Source organism: Erithacus rubecula (genome assembly GCF_903797595.1).
Source record: "Erithacus rubecula genome assembly, chromosome: 6".
NCBI lineage: Eukaryota > Metazoa > Chordata > Aves > Passeriformes > Muscicapidae > Erithacus > Erithacus rubecula.
In genome coordinates this window covers 30,236,239-30,257,756 of record NC_136688.1, presented here as the reverse complement: position 1 = coordinate 30,257,756, position 21,518 = coordinate 30,236,239, and the positions used below count along the sequence as shown (strand labels likewise).

At 35.0% G+C, this 21,518-nt stretch overlaps 2 protein-coding genes across 2 annotated transcripts in view; one reads left to right on the top strand and one right to left on the bottom strand.

Annotated features, from left to right (window-relative positions):
• RYR3 (ryanodine receptor 3) overlaps positions 1–19,154 on the top strand; it is a 184,861-nt gene extending 165,707 nt beyond the window's left edge. Inside the window, 15 exon segments of the mRNA XM_079307669.1 lie at positions 1,828–1,886; positions 2,904–3,072; positions 3,660–3,746; positions 5,491–5,688; positions 6,260–6,390; positions 8,792–8,834; positions 9,398–9,525; positions 10,359–10,419; positions 11,210–11,356; positions 13,020–13,154; positions 15,073–15,229; positions 16,235–16,299; positions 16,396–16,496; positions 18,006–18,057; positions 18,878–19,154. Of these exon segments, the coding sequence (XP_079163795.1) occupies positions 1,828–1,886; positions 2,904–3,072; positions 3,660–3,746; positions 5,491–5,688; positions 6,260–6,390; positions 8,792–8,834; positions 9,398–9,525; positions 10,359–10,419; positions 11,210–11,356; positions 13,020–13,154; positions 15,073–15,229; positions 16,235–16,299; positions 16,396–16,496; positions 18,006–18,057; positions 18,878–18,973 (1,629 nt within the window). The 3' untranslated portion in view covers positions 18,974–19,154.
• Positions 19,155–19,894: 740 nt separating this feature from the next.
• AVEN (apoptosis and caspase activation inhibitor) overlaps positions 19,895–21,518 on the bottom strand; it is a 79,852-nt gene continuing 78,228 nt past the window's right edge. Inside the window, exons 5-6 of the mRNA XM_079307671.1 lie at positions 20,956–21,274; positions 19,895–20,343 (exon numbers count right to left, since the gene is read on the bottom strand). Of these exons, the coding sequence (XP_079163797.1) occupies positions 20,225–20,343; positions 20,956–21,274 (438 nt within the window). The 3' untranslated portion in view covers positions 19,895–20,224. The remainder of the gene's footprint in view (positions 20,344–20,955; positions 21,275–21,518) is intronic.

Sequence of the window (21,518 nt, the reverse complement as noted above, 5' to 3'; positions counted from 1 at the left end):
GTATATGATGGGCTTTTTACTGTAAGGTTCTACAGGAATCTGTGCTGAGAGTTATGTGGGTTCACAAATTAGAAAAGTAGTAATGACATAACAGTTTGCTGATAAATCTAATTACTGGTAGCAATAAAATCAAGAGCTAACTGTGAAGTTAACCTTAAAATAACAGATAAAAATCAGTGAAGTGATGAATACAAGAGGAAAAGTTATAATTTTACCTGTAAAATGCTTGATTTTGATCTCATTGTTCCTGTTCAGGTATGCAATCTTAGGAATATAATTGAGTTGTACAACAATATCAGTTCAATGATAATGTCAGTCAAACAAACTGAAATTCTGAATAGTTAAGAAAGGAAGAGAGGAAAGCCCCATATTATTATGCTCCATGAACCTTAATTTATCTGTGTCTTGACGACCAGGTTACCTCATTTCAGAAAGAGTGTGATAAAACTGGAAAAGATTCAGTGAAGCTTAATCATTTAACAGTGAGCTGTTAAAAGCTGATATGGAACAAATCTTGTGTATGGAATTAAGTAGGTTAAAGCTCTTCAGCCTGGAAAAGAGAAAACTGAGAGAACATATATGGATAAGATGAATAGGGATTTATTCATTCTTCTACCATCCTACCCCTGGAAGAATCAGGCATCATCAAATGATCTCTCAATTACCCTCCACCAGCTTAGGGGAGACCCTTTGTGAGAGTTACATGTGCATCATTTAGTAGGTGAAGTTCCACAGATAATATGGGAGATACACAAGGCAAGGTCAATTTAATAAATTCTTTCCTACATCCTTTCCCCAAGTACTTGTGAGAGAAAGTGTTTAATAGTAGCAAGAAGTCATATAAACTGTATATATGTATTAACCAAAAATAGGTAACTGCTGTTAAAGCACTTCAAGAGAATTCTGAAGAGGAGTAAGAGTTAAGACAGGGTTTTGGAAAGGGAATGGAGACAAATGTCAGCCCTTTGGATTTTTTTGTGAGTCTAGGGCGTCAGGACCTGCACCTCTCAGACTCCCACTGAAGCTTAGATATTCAAACTGCATTTGCAATGAGTTTACTTAGATCCTGTAACACCAAGCCTAAGGCTGTTTGATATCCAGGCCCCAGCTCCTCTGCTGCAGTTACCCATCTGTAAAACTGTGTACTGGTTTTTCCTTATCTCAAGGAAAGATGTAAACACTGTAAGAGGGCTGTGTGGTGTGTCAGTAAAGGTTTAATGAACCATGAGCCTAGTTAAAATAAACAGCTTGAGGAAAAGATTGTGTTAGTAAAAGTTGTTTTAAGTGTTTGTCTTTTCAGTTGCATTACTTGATCAAGGCCAAATAATTGGGTTTTGTAATATCTGATAGTTACATAGATTTTTTTTCAGATTTTTTATGATAACATTAATGTATTGTTTCTTGTTTCATATTTGTAAAGAGGAAAACTAGTGTTCATTTTGCACATAGTCAGTAATTCCACTGAATCTTTGTGGGTGACATTAGTGCCCAGGATATGATCTGGATATAGTTACCTTCATCCTCAGCTGGTCACATAATTTTCCTGATCACTGTGTATAATCAAGTTGTTCAGTCAACTGGACTAGTTGGAGTATTGATAATACTACACTGAAAAAGTCTATCAGACAAACTCCTGTAATTTTCATTGTAAAAATGAAAGCTCTCTATTGAGAGCTGAGCTCTCTATTTTAAAAAATCTAACACGCTAAACATACAAAGTGCTATAAAAATATTATTAATTATTTTGTTTCTTAGAAGTCAGTAACTAAAGTCACCAGAATTTTATTTGAATTGATCCATTTTGACAGTTAAAATACTTTTTTGCAGATATCTGAAATTGCAAAAGAAGCTGGAACACAAAGAAAATCAGAAGCTGAGAAGGCTGAGTAAGTAAATTTTACAAAATTCCAGCTTAAATCCTTGGTGCTTCCCAGTGCTAAATAATTTGGCCAGAAAGAATGCAAGAAATGCTCAGTATTCAAATAACTTTTTGAACATTTTGTCCCATCAGCATTTTGAAAATATACTAAGAGGTACACACTAAGTATTTTTGAAATATAGTAAAGAGAGCAGACCATTTCACTGGGCAATACAATGGTAAGCTGGTTTTTGTGGCCCTTGACAATTATTCATATATAGACCTGTGGCCATGTCTTTTTGAAAATTCCCATAAAATTCCTATAACTTCCTTTAAAAATTAGTCTTTTAAAAGCCTCTGCAAATTATCAGGACTGTTTTCTGCTTTCCCTGCTTCCCACTATGATATTCATGCAACAGTACTGGATCATTAAAACACAAGATTTAACGAACCCAACTATTTTACTTACTGCTGTTTTATCAGTTCTTGAGTTGTGAAGCAGCAGATGCATTCCTGTCATCCTATAGATACTGCCTAAGCAATATTGAAAATACCTACCTTGCTTTAGCAGCATCCTGCTATTGAGAAGCATCCTGTCTGCCTGAATCTGCAGCCACATTCTAGTAACAGATTAAAATATTTACAGAGGCAGAAAAAAGAGATTCCTACAGATTCAGAAGCTATACATAATTTTCTTTTCATTTTTTTTCTATTTTGCTTCCTGTTTAAAATATTTTCTTTAGAGTCATTTATTTTTCTCCCATTATCTCCTGAAGTTAAATTTTTTAAGTGTGTCATCAGGGTATTCAGGACTTTAGAACCATCATATTGATGCCTGAACCACTATGTCACACATATGCAAATCCAACTCTTTTATTTTTTTACCTTTTATTTTATTTTTTTTTTTTTTGTTAGTAACTAAATTCTATTGCTGCATACAATATAACAAGTAAATATCAAAGGCAAATTTATGAATTCAAATTCATTCAAAATGAATGCATTTACATTTTGGTAGATAGTTTTGTTTAGTTAACCTTTCTTCTAGCATGGAAGATGGTGAAAAGCAAGATAAAGCAAAGGAAGTGCAAAATGAGCAGCTAGAAGAGGGAAAAATGAAGAAAAAGAAGAGAAGGCATGGACAAAAAATTGAGAAACCAGAGGCTGTTATGGCTAACTTCTTCAAAGCTTTGGAAATTTATCAAACAAAGATGCTTGTAAGTTTGTATTCAACTCTTTAGTCATTGATTTTTTACTTGTAGAACTTTTTTTGATGTTTAAGAGAGAAATGTCATAAAGGGAACACTGACATGAATATTCAGATGATTGGCTGTAGTCAGTCTCCTGTGCTTTTCTAATACATTGTAGATTTATATAATTAAGTGTTTCTGCATGTAATTTCTAACAGGACAGATTAACCACTTGAGCTCCTTTTTAAGAGCTTCCTATATTCTACAATCTAACTTTTAGAATCTTTAACTCTACTTTCTATTTCTCTTTGCTCTTAAAACCATGAAATGTTGAATTCTCTGAAAACTCTCAAGTAGTTTTTTCCAGTATTCTAACATATCTTTTCACATTTATTTCTATTTCATTCTTCTCTGATTTATAATTTGAAGGCCATTATTTTAAATTCAATTTATCATTAAATGGGAGAACAGACTTCCAAGAAATGCCCTTGCTTATTATAACTGGTGTATGAAGGCAACACAATTGTGTATTTACTGTTGTAAAAATCTTGCTATCTATTTTACCTATTTTGATATTATCCACAGGTTTAATTACTTTTTGTTTTTACTTTCAGCACTACTTGGCAAGAAATTTTTACAATTTAAGGTTTCTTGCTCTATTTGTTGCATTTGCCATCAATTTTATCCTTCTATTTTACAAGGTAAGGTTACGCATTTTTCTTTTAATATTTTTGTTAGCACCAGAAGATACAATAATTTAATGTTTGCAACTATTCTGTTTCTATTTCATTCAGGCTGAAGGAAAAGAGATTTATTTAATTTCTCCTTTATAGCTGAGTTTCTAGGCACTTTTTCATTTAATCATGTAAGTCTGTTATTGTTTGAACTGTTAATCTTGTTCTGGGAAAATTGAAATCGGCTGAAATAATTCAAATGTCAAAACTTGAATTATTTTTCTTTCATTTATTCTTAAGATATTAAAAGACTTCAGTTCATCTGGTTATTATCAGTTACTTCTTTATTTTATAGTAGGCTACATTTCTTTTTGTTCAGCTACTGATAAAGAAGGCTATACACTCACTTTAAACTTAACCTTAGAAGTTCACATGAATCTAGAGTTTTTTTCAGGTTCTGGTGTATAACACCAGAAGATACAAAGTAGAACATCTTCAGCACCCTCCACCAATTTATTTCATGAATCTTCACAACCTGTATCCATTAAACAGGTTAGAAATCAATAAAGAGAACTCCCATCCATAAAAGCCTCTATTTTTTTTATTTTTTTTCCCCTTTTGATACAAATCTGAAGTCTGGAAGAAGAGTTCTGATTTATCTATATCCTGAAATCTGGACCTTTTGATTTTTCCCTCCTAGATATAGAATGAAAGTTGTAATATGCTGATGAACCTTGTGTTTTCCAATAATACATATTCTATTGCATTATCTGTTACTTATTACCAAACACTTCAAAAACAAAAGCAGCTGGCTGAACACTCAGTCGAAATAACAGAGTCCTGTTCTCAAATACCTTGAAATGCAACTCCTATAACACAATTATTTTCTCAGAGGGAGGTCAGGTAAAGATGTAAAAAGCTCCTGGAAACTGGGCAGAATGTATGTGCACGTTCCAGGAGAAGGATGTCATGGCTGTTTAGGGCTTCCTGCTTGTGTCTTTCCTTCCCATGGGGTTAGAGAAGATAGACTTCAAATATGTGGGTAGAATTCTGCTTTTGTCTATGCCAGTTTCCTTTTCCTCCCATTCTCTTCTGCTTTTCTTTGAATCTGGTGGGTGATAACCTGCTCTGTTGCAGAGCAAGGACAAAAGTCTGTGTCTATCAGTGCAATAGTGTCCATCTGTCATACATGGGAAAGGGTCAGTGGGAGTCAAACAGGACTGAACAGGACTTTAGCTTTCAGATAAAGCTGTCAAAAAAACAGCCCTAGGGATTTTATTTTAAAGGGCAGGTTTTTTAAGTCACTGGAAGAATGTCAGCTGATGAAATACTGTATATAATTTGTAAGCTCTAAACTGTCATGAAATAAAAAGTTAGGAACAGTGTATAAGTTGATTATATGAAAACTTTGCTTCTTTTTGAACTCAAGTAATCAAGAACTGTGTAGAGTCCCTGAATTCAGCAATCAGAGATAACCCTGTCATTCCTCACTTCTTCCAAGAAATTCCAAGTTTTTGCATAACTTTTTCATTTGTTTTAGTTTTGCTAAGGCGTTGTTAGAGATATTTGTAAACTGTCTGTATTTGCATTTTCCAGATTTTCTTTTCTGTGACATGCCATGATGTGGAAACTTCTGCTGTGCATATGAAGAATTTTTAAAGCTAATAATCTATCATCTTCCTTCAAGCATCCTTCAAACATCATGTATCATTAGAGTAAAGGGAAAGCTTTTAAGTTTATTTTGTTTTCAATGTGCTTGAATTTTTCTCAGGTGACAGAAGAGCCACTTGATGAAGTAGAGGAAGACTCTAATCTCTGGAACTCCTTTGCTGAAGAGGAAGAGGAGGAGGCCATGGTGTTTTTTGTTTTAGAAGAAAGTACTGGCTACATGGCACCTGCTCTCAGAGCACTGGCAGTGATCCATACTGTCATCTCCTTTGTCTGTGTGATTGGATACTACTGCTTAAAGGCAAGTTATTAATCTTACTGCTCCATCTCTATGTTAAACATTGCCTCTGTCCCAAGGGGGTTGGTGGTGCTAATAGTGGAATATCTATATGTTCCTAGCTGTTTACAAATTCTCACTGCTCAAAAGGTGGAGGTTTTCTTCCTGTATTCTGACCAGCAGAAATGGAGTTAACTTTCCTCCTAGCAGTGTGTGTGTATTTTGGATTTGTGGTTAAAACACTACAGGAAACACAGCTACATTTAGGTATTGCTGGACAATATTTGCATGGTGTGAGGGCTCCCTCTTTGCTTTACCCACTCTGTGCATCCCTCAGCAGGTATGTTGGGAGGGGTCACAGCCAGGACAGCTGAGCCAACCAACCAGAGGGATAGTCCATGGCATGTAACATCATGCTCAGCAATAAAAAGCAGCCTGTGGGGGAAGGTTGAGGCTTGACTGCCAAGGTGGCCACTGCTCAGAGGCTCCCTGGGCATTGATCTACTGTGGGAGATTTGAGTGTTATGTTTTTTAGTGCTATAAAGTACCAAAAATGCAAAAACCATGACAAAGGTGGCCACTGTCATTTTCACAGGTCCCTCTGGTTGTATTCAAGAGGGAAAAGGAGGTGGCTAGAAAACTGGAATTTGATGGACTATACATAACTGAACAACCAACTGAGGATGATATTAAAGGACAATGGGATCGCCTTGTTATAAATACTCCGTAAGTAAAATTAAAATCCTCTATGCTTATAAATATTATAGCTCTTTCAACCACTGATCTAGAACCTTTCCTGTTCACCTGCCACTTAGTTCATCTCAGAGAATGGCATTCAGCACCTTATATCAGATGCTACAGTAGTAGATTCAAATCTGAAATCCTGTATTATCTGTTTATTTAATAAATACTATGATAACACATACATTCCATATCCTTTTCATTTTCTAGGTTTTACAAGGATCATGTATTTTACCTCACAATGTCTCTCCAAGACATTTCACACATTAGTCTCTCTCGAGAAAGTTTTAAAAAGATATCTTCCATCCCTTCAGTGACTCTATTTTAATTGTACAGTAATATTCTCCTCCCTTTCTTTCCCATTCCTTGTTAAAGAAATTTGCATGTGATGAGAGGAGTAAATCTAGTGAAAAATAGCATTCCTAGAATTTGAGTAGGTCTGACAGGAATTTCTGTCAAGTTGTAGGCATTAGCAAATACTGTAGTAGTCACACACTGATTCTGAGAGTTTCAGTAAGCTGCAGCAGTTTGTAGGAGTGGCACAGGCAAGCACAGCGAGCTCTCTTCCCACAGAAAGAATGCCTTGACTGCAGGCTGTTTTTCAGAATTTACTGGTAGGTCTAGATCAGCTATTAGAAAGAAGTTCTTTACCCTAACAGTGGTGAGGCACTTAAACAGGTTGTCCAGAGCTGTGGATGCCCCAGCTCTGGAAGTGTTCAAGGCCAGGCTGGATGGGGCTTGGAGCAACCTGGTCTAGTGGAAGCTGTCCCTGCCCCCGGCGGGGAGTTGGAACTAGGTGATCTTTAAGGTCCCTTCCATCTGTGTTTCCATTATTAAAATTTCTAAAATACTGGAAATTCTTGACTGTTTTGTTTTCCTACACCTAATTTTTAAGAATTTTTCTTAATTTCATAGAGCAGTATTGACTAGCATGTATTTATTAAAGTTAAAGCAGAAGGTAATTGGGAAACTGAAGAGCTTGTTTATTTTCCAACCAGTTTCTTTCACTATTGGTAGCAACCCATCTAGATACCCAGTAGGTTTATCTTCAGCAAAAAGAAGCATGAATTAATGAAATATATTGTCAACTCATCCCTAATGACATGCTGTACAGTCTGTTCTCAGCATGTTGCACAGTTTACTGAAGTTAAACAGAAGATTAAGGCTAATTTAAGCAGCCTAATCCTTCCCTCTGATGTTAACTGAATCTCAAGGTTTAGTGCAAGTACTGTATGATCAAAATAACCACTTCTGGAGAGTACCAAGTGTTCTGTGTAAACTGAAATGTGCTTTCTATAACTGGAAAAAAGTAATTAAAAGTGGGAAAGATGTACTCTGACAAATAGTTTAATGTTTTTGGTAAAAAAGATAGATTATGACATATTTTGCTTAAAAGCCTGAGAAATCAAGCAAAAAAATAATACAGAGCATTGGAGTAGAATATACCATCCATTTGAGTCCCTAGAAGCATTTGCCTTCAGCCAGATTAATTTAATTCAGAATTCCAATTCAGAAAGGTAAAAGTTGGAGCATAGCCATTGGGAAATTTGCTTCACATCCTACCAGAACATTGTTCTGGAATCTCATTTTTCTTATGCTAGCAGTTACTTTATTTTACCAATACTGTCCTTTAGTTTAAATAGTTCTTTTGCTCTTTTACATTCCTGCATATTTTTTCATATAACTCAGTGTTATTTCCAGGAAATAATAAGAGAAGAACATTAAATTCTGTAGTGTTTCCTGCTAACTGGCATTTCTGAAAACGGATATAGGATACAGTAAAATCATTAGAATGAGCAGTTCCTGGATACTGCTGTATAAATATATATATGCTATATATTGGCAAATGATCTTCTTGAATTTTCTTGGCAAGCTTAACATTTTAAAATTTTCTGTTGGCAAACAGTCGACTGATTCTCACGTGTTCAGCCTCCATTTGAAATGTAATCCAATGAATTTAAAATTATTTATGCTTTAATATTCTCTTCGTTTTCTCTGATAATCATTGTCTGGCTTGATGCTTATGGCTAGGGTTGATAAAGCATTTATTTAGGAGGTAAATGATATTACAGTGACTAACCTGCTATTATGGAATTGTTAAGTTTATTAGGTGATAGTATTTAGTCTGCTGCCCTTTTGTAGTCTGTCATATTTGTGGATGGAAAAAAGAAAGGAGAGTGGAAAGGGAAGATGATATCGCAGGAAATTATGATTAATAATGGCTGTTGTCCACATGAAAAGAAATCATTCTCCTAATTTGAAGTGCATTGAGTGAACAAAATTTGCAATGATCAGGAACATGGTATTTTCTCTTTTTTTCATTGTTTTTTTCCTTTCCCCTAACAAGTTAAATAACTTGAAATATCTTTGCCTTTTCTGTGTGTAGGTCCTTCCCTAACAATTACTGGGACAAATTTGTGAAACGGAAGGTAGGCTTTTTATATTTCTATTATGTTTTTCAGAGCAATAATCTACTATTTGGTTAATTTGGATATCCATATAATATGCTTCTGTACAAAAAAAAATACAGAAATAACTGAGAATTGGAATTTGTTTTATGGAAATCATTGTTTTGTTAAATGTCTCAGAGAGCAGGCAGCTGTGGTGTAGGTGGGAGGAGGGAGGAAGACAGAAGGCTGTGGTTTCCTTCCTAGACTCAGACATTTGAAATAACTTTGAGCTGTCAATCAGCCAGCAGGTCTAACTTACAATCGTTGTCATCTTTAGGATACAAAGCCCCCTCATTGCCCTAAAAAAAGAAAAAAACATGCCAGCTTAAATGACAGCAAATTATACATAAGCTTTCAGATAATAGCCTCGAATGCTTCTGTTTTCTTTTTTATGCTCCCCTGGTTTCCTGGGAATTCTTACTGTTCGAGTAGTGCTAATTGTGAAGGACTTATTTTTTAATTCCTGACAACTACTGGTCTAAAGTAGATGAATGTCACTAAGCAGTGTCTGTGAGCAAAAGCTTTTCTTCTTCCCTTTCTAGGTTATTAACAAGTATGGAGACTTATATGGAGCAGAGCGCATTGCAGAACTTTTGGGTTTGGACAAAAGTGCCCTAGATTTTAGTCCAGTGGAAGAGAGTGAACCAGAAGAGGCATCTCTTGTGTCATGGTAGGACTTCTGAGCTTCACAGACAAATTATATGTTGGTATAACTTCATCATCAAAGATACAAATGGATTTCATTTTGAAACTGTTGTGATGTTTTCCTTGACACAGAAAATTCAAATGGATAAGTCTTCCTAGTGTGACAGTAAAATAAAATAGATTTTTGTTTGTTCAAAACCACAGTTGTGTTATAAAAGTAAGGAAAAACCAGCGAGCTTATGCTGAGTGATATAGATGGCCACTCTTTAATTTTGAACAATAATTGATGCAGTATTTAAAAGGTCTTACAACAGAGTTTATAAACCAAAGGACAGGAAAAGTATTGATAATTAATACCTAGACAACAGGTCTCTAGTAGAGATTCAGAGATGTTTTCCTGACTTAGTCAAGATGACAACTTGAAAATGTCCCAGTCCCAAATGATTTATGCTCCTACAAGGGTTGGTTTACTCAATATGTAAGATGCACGAGAAAGATTTCCCTTTGCATACTATACAATGGTTAATAAAGTATTTAGAATATTGCAGAAGTCATTACCTTTTCTCTTGGTTATTCTGGCAATATTTCACACTAGACAGAACATTTAAGTCTGGAATATGGCAGTATCATCTTCCTGAAATTGTTACACCAGTTTTGCTGGTTTAGAAACTCTTTATGGTGCTCAGAATTAATGAATACTCTCTAAAAAATGAAGCACCCAGATCACTCAAAAAATGAACAATTAATTTATATCACTATCTTCAGCAAAAAGTGCCAAAACTAGTTTGCTGATTATAAATACAGAAATCAATAATTATTTTTGACATTTATGCATTTCAAAAATTTTATATTTCTTAGGCTAAGCTCCATTGATACAAAGTACCACATTTGGAAGCTCGGAGTTGTTTTCACTGATAATGTGAGTATGCTAGCCTAGAAGAATATGCTTTATCCTCCACCATCTGCTTTTATCTTAAACAAACATACACAAATAATATTGCATTACAGAGCTATTTAAAAAAAATATTTTCTCTCTTGTGATTGAAGGATATTTAAATCAGAATTATATACTGCACTGTAGAGATGGTTATAACTGTTATTACAGTACATTATTTATTAAATTAATGGTTTAAAAGGTAGCTTAATAATTATTGTTACTTTCCCATATCAGTGACAGTGGGCAAACCTCTTTGGTTCATCCTCAAGGAGTAACCCTTCCCACTCAAGTAAAAAATCTCCACACACCCTGGGAGTGTTGGAAATCCCTGTCATTGAAAAGCAGGACTGAGCTTTTACAACACAAAGTCATTGAATGGAATTCACATGTTCCCAGGCTAGTCATGCTAGCTCAGCAGAGCACCGTTCATCTTAAAACAAGTTATTAGTATTACCAATCATTGGTGTCTCCATCAGGAAACACCTGCATTCCACACCCCTGCCAGTGCCAGTGGCTGTCAGGATACACAGGTTTTCACATCCTTGTGCTGTCTGCTTTTGGGGTTGTTGAGTGAGGCTGGTCTCAGAATTTTTCAAGAGTCAAAGCAGTGTGACATTCTCCTCCATCACTGGCCATTTTCAAAGCTTGGGTGAAGATTGAGCTGTTCAATCCCTATATAGGCAAAGTGTCCTAAAACAATTTGAGTGTTTTCTGGATCCAATAAACCACATCAGCACCTGCTAACCTCTGCCAATTTTCACTTTCTCTGCAGTCATTTTTATATTTAGCTTGGTACACAACTATGTCTATCCTTGGACACTACAATAACTTCTTCTTTGCTGCTCATCTGCTGGATATTGCTATGGGTTTTAAGACATTACGAACCATTTTGTCTTCAGTGACTCACAATGGCAAACAGGTTAGTGCTACATGCAAAGGTTTGAAAATAAATACACTCTCTGAAAGTACTGGAAAAATATTTGTAGTACTGGAAATATTGGAATGCAATTAATTTTTATCATGATTGATCATATCTTCTGCAGCACACTTAATACATGTTAAATCCTATGAAGTTGTAACAATCTATACCCACCAAGTGATGACAGATGAAGCATTATACACAATAGAAAACACATAATTTTAGAAATATACAAGAATATTAATTATTACCTAACCAGCTCCTTCTATATTCTCAATGATGAGCTGATTGGTGATAAATATTAAGAATACATAATTCCTCCTTAGCTACAGCAGTAATATTCACCTGGGCACTGAGATTTGAATACCTGGCTAATAAGAATGTGCTTAAAGGTGTGGGCATTCTGCACTGTGGAATATGCTTCTATGGCACTTTGTCATGCAAAAATCAGGTTAATAATATGTACTCCTAAAACCAACAGTTAAAATTTCTGCAGGAAATCATGCCCTGATCTCCAAAGAATCCATGTTCCTAGCTTGCATAAAAACAAAAGCCAAGTTTGATGGTTAAACTCACATTTAAGAAATTTACATTCCCCAAAATACAATTTCAAACATACACATTCCATTCCTTCTCATATGCTGTAATATATTCTAAGCCCACTCCTAAACCCTGCTAGATTTGTCAAAACATTTTAAATCCCATGATGTTTTGGAAGACACATAAAAATACACCCACACAAGGTGATGATGTGTTATCATCACACAAACAGATGAAATCTCTGGTTTTATACTATTTGTTTTACTTCAGGATGACCAATTTCATATTAATGACAGTAATTATTTATGCATTTTCCTTATGAATTTTTTTTAAATGCAATAGTCAAAACTGAGCACAGTTGACAAAACTGTTTTAACTCATGATCATGGCTTTTACATTCTTAAGAAGCAAGCAATAATTTTTCTAATCCTGTTGCTTTTCTGGCTAGTAAACATGAACACTGAAAGACAGCTGCAGCTTTCTGAATTGAAATGGTCACTTTGGGAGCATGCTGACAGATCTGCAGATAGTGATAATTGATCAGCTTGTCCTTCAATACTCTTATGTTTCTTTTAAAAGAGTAAATACTCTTGTTGCATTTTTTGTTGCACTTTTTATAATATGTAGCTTTCAGTAAATTCCAGAGCCATATCTTCTAACAACAACTTCAATAGACAATATAATCTAGTCTCATTAACTTTTTCACCTAATGATATTATTTTCTTACAGACAGGACCTAGTAATTACTTATTCTTATCTAAAAAATTTTCTCTCCATTTTAGGAATGGTTTTGCTAAAGTGCTTTGGAAGAGAAACTAGACTACGATAAGTCTTTTTAAGTCCTAATAAGTCCCAGCTGAAATTGTCAAATTATCTAAAGGGTTTTATTTTTATTATTAGATTTTTATTGTATATCCAGTGTTTCAAGTTACCATAATTAAACTTTTAAACTACAAAGTGTAAAAAATTGCATTGGTGATACATACATTACTTGTTTTTAGTTTCCTTACTGGAAAATGCACAGTATGACCCCTTTTCAATATTTAAGGCAATGCACCAAGCAGGCACGTCTCTTGTGACAAAATGATATTGAAACCTATTTTCATGCTGTGTCTCCACACAGCTTGTGCTCACTGTGGGGCTCCTCGCTGTGGTCGTGTACCTTTACACTGTGGTGGCCTTCAACTTCTTCCGCAAATTCTACAACAAAAGTGAAGATGAAGATGAACCAGACATGAAGTGTGATGACATGATGACGGTAACTAAAACATCACCTGCATGCCTCAAATATTATCCTGAATTTTCAAATGGATCCTTTAGACAGAATGATAAGTAAGGAAGGATCTGTTTGTTGTTAAATCCATTGGGCTCTTCTTGGTACATGTCATTTTGGAAATGCAAATAGTCTTGAAATTCCCTCTGCATTATCCAGTGGTCTAAACTCAACAGCAAATAGATGTAGGATGGTATTCTGAATTTTTATCCTAAATACTGTGATTTATGATGTGCCACTGAGGATGGCAAACCCTCCAAGTAAAAAGCGATTTCTTGATAAACTGGTCAGAACTTCAAAAAGAAGCTGTGTTGTCACAACAAAGAAATCCCATTTGTCCCCAAAGTTCACAGGTGTGCAAGCTCCTCCTATCCTTACTTAGGTTATATGAATTACATAATGTTATTAGCACTAGTTATAAAAGCCTGCTCCAAAATCAAAATTAGTAATTTAGTCATAAAGAAGCCAAGGGCGAGAAAGTAAAAATGACAACTTATTCTGGGTGACAATCTTACGATACCAATTTGCAATCTGATTTCTACCCATCACCACTGATGGTTATTTCTGTCAAAACAACACATACTCTCCAGATATATATTAATATATGACGAGGATTTGATTGTCTTTCTGTATACAGAAAACACAAATTCAGATATTAAAAATGTAATATTCTGAATTTGGGGCCAGCTGATATCTGCCATTGAACAGAAACTCTGCCCTGCATTTTAAACCAAAGATAGAATAAAATACCTCAGAACAGAAGTGTATCATAGACTTTGAAGAATGATCCTCCCTATTCTTGGATTTTCTTTTAAACACTCAGTGTAGGTTAGACATGCAAATTACAGAAATTATGAAACCTGCCCAAACTTTATGAGCTGAATACTATGGCCTGGTCATAAAATAAGTGTAGGAATAATTAAAATAATACAACCATACTCCATTTTAAACTACTCTAACAAGTGAGGCAAATCAATTCTAAGCCACATTTTAAAGTATTACTAAACTAGTACTGGCATCCTATGTCATCAGCAAAATTGCATTATAAAAATAGATGTATAATTCTGTTTGGTGTTTGCTAATGCCAGGTTTTATACTCATTATTTAACACCCACTGCTGTCTAATGTGATTCCAGAAAACTGGCTGTGCTTAGAGATTGATGCTGTTTTTAACCCACATTGAGTGGCTGAGGTAGTTTACAAGATTCTGTAGCCAATCATACAGGAACATCAGTAGTTTATCACTCCTGCAGAAGATTCCATTCCAAAATACTTACAGAGCTTAAAAATATAGATTATTAAAGATTTTTCGATTAAGGTTTATATGTTAAAAAAATTTGACAATACCTTTGTAAAGTGATTTCTTCTGCATTGAACTGAACACGTTGTTTCACAGATCACAACTAATTTACAATATAATAAATCAGACATTTATTATTGGAAAATAATTTATCTAGAAACTACCTACACACAGGTAGATCTACTTGTTGTGAATATTCCACTATTTATTTTATGGCAGTATTTTCCACATTTCTGAACTTCACTGCAAGACTTTAAAATATGTCCTCTGTTTATTCAGAGCAAGATAGAACTTTAGGAATTAATATAAGGAGTAGAATATAGTCGAATACAGTAACAGTAATTACAAGAAAAATACCCCCCAAATAGTCTCAGTCTGAAAGTAAGTCCCAGGGAGTGAGGAGCAGGTAACAGCTGATGCTGAGTCTCCCTCTTAGTAAGTGTACCTGAAGGTGGAATCACATTAGTTAAGAAAGTAACAATTTTTTGGTGCAGGGTGTTTGATACATGAGGAATGATAATAGTGAGAATTAGCAGAGCAGAATAATTTTAAAAAAAGATAATATTTCATGGTATATATGTAATTTTTCTCTCTCTTTTTTAGTGTTACCTGTTCCACATGTATGTGGGTGTAAGAGCTGGTGGTGGCATTGGAGATGAAATTGAGGATCCTGCTGGAGACCCTTATGAAATGTACCGAATTGTCTTTGACATCACATTTTTCTTCTTTGTCATTGTTATCCTACTGGCCATTATTCAAGGTACCATCACTTACCTTAGTAGACACTGTTCCAAATTAAGTCATCATTGAAAATGCTATCTATGTTTGAGGTAAATTTAGCATTATTACCGGAAAGACTTTTTTTCTGAGTTTATAAAACCATTATTTCTGAAAGTAGTAATTTTATATTTATTCATACACAATATGCCTTTTCCCAAGCACTACACAAAGTCAAAGCACAAGGAATGTAACTTGCATGGGTTGCAGTGTTTATGAACACTTTTATAACTGTCCAGCAATGGTGAACCTTGTGCAGGATCACTGTTCTCCTATACTAAGCATTTAAATTTAGGAGAGCCTTGCTGAAGACACTCATCCCACTTTTTGCCTGAAATCACGGCAGCTGACTGGGGAATGGAGGCTTTCCAGTTGGAAAGGGTAAATGACATGGAGAAAGTCAGCATGGCCACATAGCCATTTCCTCCTTTCTTTAGAGGCTGAGTTGGTTTTTTAATTGGTTGGCAGTTGTGGTTCACAGCAAACAAAATTCCTCTTTGGTTATGGGCAACATTCAACACTCATCGCATAAACTCTTCTTAGGCTGTTAGGAAAAAAACAGACTGTTTATGGCAACCTGGTGGCAAAGAAAAAATGTAACACATCTATACTGAGAAATAGTTGCAAATGTCACAGTCCCCAGAATGATCCAATTCTTTTCTTAAAACGTTGTAAGTGGAGGAGTAATGCTTCAAATGTGAAGCAGACTCACAAACTGTCCAAGGTGTGCCGTGGGAGCAGAGCTGTCTGTTGAACACGACTTGGGATATAAGAGTTTCATGAGAAGGAAAGTGAAAATTAATTTCGTTCATGCCAACAAAAGAGATGCCTTGTGTAGGGTTAAATGGACTATATTAAAGCACAAAAAAGTCTTTCTGCTCTCAAGAGCGTTTAAGTACTCTAAATTGTAGACGCTGGAGGACTGACATTGCTTGCAATATGAATATTACTAAGAACTGAAGCGTTGCTGCTTTTCTACTTGAAATAGGTCTGATTATTGATGCTTTTGGTGAACTAAGAGACCAGCAGGAACAAGTGAGGGAAGACATGGAGGTAGGAAGCATGTTACATTTTACTTTGCTCTTTTTCAACTAGATTGTCACCAATTACTGTCTTTGAGTTAAAATTCACCATAACTTTAACTTTCAGACCAAATGCTTTATTTGTGGAATCGGCAATGACTACTTTGACACAACCCCACATGGCTTTGAAACACATACTTTGCAAGAACATAACTTGGCAAACTATCTGTAAGTACATTTTATAATTGGAATTGTGATAAAGAGACCTTTCAGATGTAGTGCAATTTAGGCACACACATTGCTGAAAATCCCAAGGCAAAATTCTTTAAAACTGAGGAATACGTCCTCTCCTTTCTGGTCTCCCCTCCTCTATTCCATACTGCTGGTTACCTTTAAAGTGCTCACCTTACACATGAGGTACCTTAGTGAGACTAGAAGGTACATCAACTCTTTATTTTGCTAGGAGGAAAGCATGATATGGGAAAGGCTAGGGGACAGTTTAGTAAGTTGCTTTAGTTTGGAAGTTTTGATTGTGACTTCTAGGGGCTTGGTAATGCTGATGAGACCACAGAAAATTGGCTTCAATTTGACAAAAAAAGAAAACCCAAACCAAAACAAAGCAAATAAAGGTACTTTTAGAAAGTTCTTCAAAGATAAGCTCCAAAAACATTAACTCCTATAGTTCTTTAGTAACAGCTTTTTGAAACTTTGAAGCACTCAGGAGCTGTACATGTTTAGACTATACCAAACTCCCAAGAGAGTGCTCTTCCACTTTCATTATAAATATAGAGCAGACCTAAGAAAATATTAAAAAAGTTTTTCTTGTTGCATTCGTTACTCATGCGGCAAAGATAATTAATTATATGAGCATTGTGCCAGCAGAATGAAAGGAAAAGCTAGTGAAATCTTATAGCTCTGCATCTGAACTTTTTTAATTAAAAATCAATTGCTTAATGTGATGCAAATTTATATTAATATCCATAGTTTTACCAGTCTACAATATCCAAGCTTTTTCTTAATATATTTAATGTCAATGGGAACCTGCAATTAACCATAAACTAAAAATGGCCATTTTCTTTATAATAGAACATATAGTGAACAATCTTTTTACCCAGGTTACCCTTTGATTAGACAACCGTTAAAACAAGTGTACTTTCCTTCCTCCACAATTAAAGCACATACTAAGCCCAGTTCCAAATGCACTACATCAAAACTGTCCAACCATGAGCAGTATTACCCCTGAACAGACCACAGCTGGCTCTCTGTACAGTCTTCCTAATTAGTTGAAGCTCTCAGCATTTGACTGAGCACAGGTGTTGGGGAAGGACAGGCTCAGCCTATGAGCTGGACAGCAGCAGTGTTCACAATTCCTGGTGCAGCTCAGTATTTACCACACTTCTTTTGCAGTAGCCATAGTAACTTCTTCCAAGGTGAGATGTTGGAGCATATGTGCTCAGAATTTGGCATATGCCTAATTCAGGTATTGCTCCTCACACTAAAATGAAGGAAATGCTAAACTGCATTTTTCTACTTCTACAGATTTTTTTATCTGTTAGCATTTCACAGAAGACATGCTTCAGGACAGAATTTTTTCCATTAAAATAACCACTTTAGATACCTAGCACTGTCATTGCTTTGCTGGTTGGCATAATCTTCCTCACGTACCCCAGACTAGAAAAGTTCAGGCAGAGATACTGTGTTTCCTGCATTAATACCCACTTCATGTGCTTATTTCAGGTTCTTCTTAATGTATCTAATTAACAAGGATGAAACTGAGCATACTGGCCAGGTGAGTCAAAAATAAAACTTAAGAAAAACCATTAAGCTTATCTTTCAATATTTTTTTTCTTCTCAAGCCTTGTAGCTGTGTACCAGCAGGTGGAACTGATGTACCACTGAGAAGTGTGGAGATGCCACTCTCCCCAAGAATCCACTGCCAGTGAAAGAAAAGAAGGGTTAAAACAAAAGGGGGGTGGGGGGCATGGAATGCTGCAATATGCTATTTCACCCAGCAGTGAACTCTGTCAGAAATCAGTTAGTAATAATCTTACTGTCATCTTATTTCTAAAAAGAAAATCTCAAATGCACTAGGTGTAGTTTATTCCCAAAAGTAGTTAAGCTATTATATTTATAGTGAAAATATATATATATATATATATATGTGTAGATAGATAGGTATTTGGGTGACTATATGTTTAGCATTGTTAGGCCTTAAAGGTAAATAACTAAGAAAATAACTTGAATTTAATTATATCTTATCTCTAATAAGAAGTTCTTAGGCAAACATTACTGAAGCACTTTTGTTTTCCATTCAAAGCAAAACACATTTGTTTATATACAAATTTATCAACACGTTTGCTCTGATATACACAGACTGCTTAATTTATACTTAGGTATTTTACTAATAGAGATTAAATTTCAGTAGTACTGAATTAACATAAGTATAAAACTTTTATAAACATAATTATTGAGTTACAGTTATTTGAGTTTCAGTATCTTTAGAATTCTACTCCATGGCAGCAGGCACAATATGTGGTTATTGTTAAAAGTTCACCTACAGCACTAACTGCACAGTGACTGGTAAAATAAATACTCTTTCTCATTTTCAGGAATCATTTGTGTGGAAGATGTACCAAGAAAGATGTTGGGATTTTTTCCCAGCAGGGGACTGCTTCCGAAAACAGTATGAGGATCAACTTGGCTAATATCACAAAAGAAATTATTTATCCATGAACTGCTAAGATCCAGTATAAAAAAAGGGAAAAAAAAAAAAAAAGTGTTCTTTTCATGGTGTAATTTCACAGCTTGTACTTGTTTTAAATGTCTTCAAAGTTCAAGACACACATAAAATTTGACACTATTTCAGATGCTTTTTGTACCTACCACGTACGAAACAGGTATTTTGTTGGCATTTTAATTAGCAAAAACTATGCCAGATTAACTTAAGCCTTCCAGTTCAAACATGGCCTAAAATTATAACAACTTTTAAACCACATCATTAACTTGGTGTTTGGCAGTACAGTTGAAAGGGCTACAAGGCATCTTAATTGCACATCTGACATTGAAGAACTTGAACATCAGAGACCATACCTCAGAAAAAAATAGTTCAACTAACTGCTGTCTAGTTTTACCCCACAGTATTTGCTAGTGAATGTATTAAGATACAGTTTGAAAAGCTTTAAGCAGTTAAAAAGAAATAATTTTCAAACACTTTGTCAACCTTGAAACATTAAAGTGCCTTAAAATCTGTGTAGACATAGCTATGCAAACTTTTTGTTAGTGTTCTAGATGAACAGACCCATTAACTGTATTGCTTTTCTGTCTTTCTGTATCAAATTACACTTGAAGTTTGTTTATACACTACCTTCAATAACAGCTTATTAGATGCTGTTGTTAAAACACATATACTGTATCAAAATGAACACAATTTAAATCTTAGGCCAAAATAAAACAATGCTCTACAGTCACCTGCAAGTAGAAGTTGGTAGGATTATGCTTTTTTTTCCTTCTAATAAAAAGTGCCCACTGCAATAAAGTATTATAAACCAAATATAACTGTTGCTGTCATCTTTCCCATTATTCTACAATATGGAGTTTTGTGACAATGGTAACTAAAAACACATATATTCATTGCTCATCCACAACTTTATTTTAAGGATTACACAGAGAAAGCACAAGCTGACATAATTGTTCTCTTTCTGCACTGTAGCCTGCTTCTTTAGGGAAGAAAACTCTAACTTCATCACAAATTTTAGAACTTTCTAATAACAACATTAGTCTTCAACAAATTTTAATCTCATCTAGATTAATTTTGGTTGCACAAAACTTTAAGTGCCAGCAAAAAAACCCCAGGTATTTGGCACACAAAGAAAGGAAATAACAAGGAGATAAATAAAGATTCAAGTTTCTATGTAATGTTTGCTATATTCAATTATTCATATGAGGAAATTTGAGCTTCAGGCGATCATGCTGTCCAGCCAATCTTCAAGCTCTTCTTCAGTAACATCTTTAGATGCACTTTGCTGCTGCTGTGATGATGTGCTTTTCTCTTCAGGCATATCTACTTTTAAAGGTTCTAGAGAAATGAAAATGACAAGATTGAAATTCTGGAAACAATTCCATACCACCTCTGTCCTGCATAGTTTTGCTTTCAATGCATAACTGACTGTATTTAAGCACAAACTCTCCTTGAAGAACAGCCACTCATATTCCAAAAATAGTTTCCATGCTAAACTTCATTTTATAAAATCAATGCTAGTAAAGTTTCAAAGTAGCATTCAGGAGAAGCCATCAGAAATAGCTGTCAATTCTTCTGTACACTGTTAGCACGGTGAACTAAAAGCTGATGAAGTTACACAAATACTTTATCTACCCTGCAACAAAATTCCCTAGCAGTATACTTCTTCTAAAAAAATTTACATTTTTGCTAAATCATAAATCCAATGCTGTTTTGCAGAACAATTTCAACTAATGTTTAAAGTGAACTAACAATGGTGACACTTCAGGTTAGTGAGGAGTTAAAACTGAAAATGAACAAATGGACCAGAACACAGCCCAGATAAATGAAATGCAGTGTGACAGAGATGATGAGACCAGTATGGTTGACCAGCTAATCAAAAATTCAAAAACATCACCAAAACAGAGAGCAATGAAAATTAAATAAGGTCATGCTGGGTAGAAAACTTACCATTTTCTTTACAATCAATTTTTGAATTTTCTTCAGTTGGTATGCTGCAGGAGAATGCACTGGATGCAGGTTTATTTTCTGTATTAATGGGAGCCTCTAGATTCAGGAGAAGATCTAGCTCTTCATCCAAATGGTCAGTGTCTTGATTTGGTAGTGGGTGGATGCTTTGAAATGATTGTCTTGCAATAGAATTACCAACAGGATGGGAGACCAACCCAGTTTCACTTTGAGCCAGAGACTGTCGAAAGAACTGCTCTCTCTTCTTCCCATCTTCAAATATTTTAGATTTTATCTGTGGGATCTCTAGAGGTGTTGATTCCTAGGAGTACAAGAAAGGACTTGAGTCCTTATAATGATTACCTATTATTACTATTCTGTCAAATTTGGACTATAATTCATACTTCCTGTATTTGATCACTTAAGAAGGGACAGAAAATTTGAGCAGAATCAAATTCAGAAGTAAAAGTAAAATAAAGTTATCTTGAGCCTTTTACAAAAGCAAATGCAAAATACAAGCTACTTTTATCCCTTAGTACAGAATATGAGATTGTATGCTAACACTG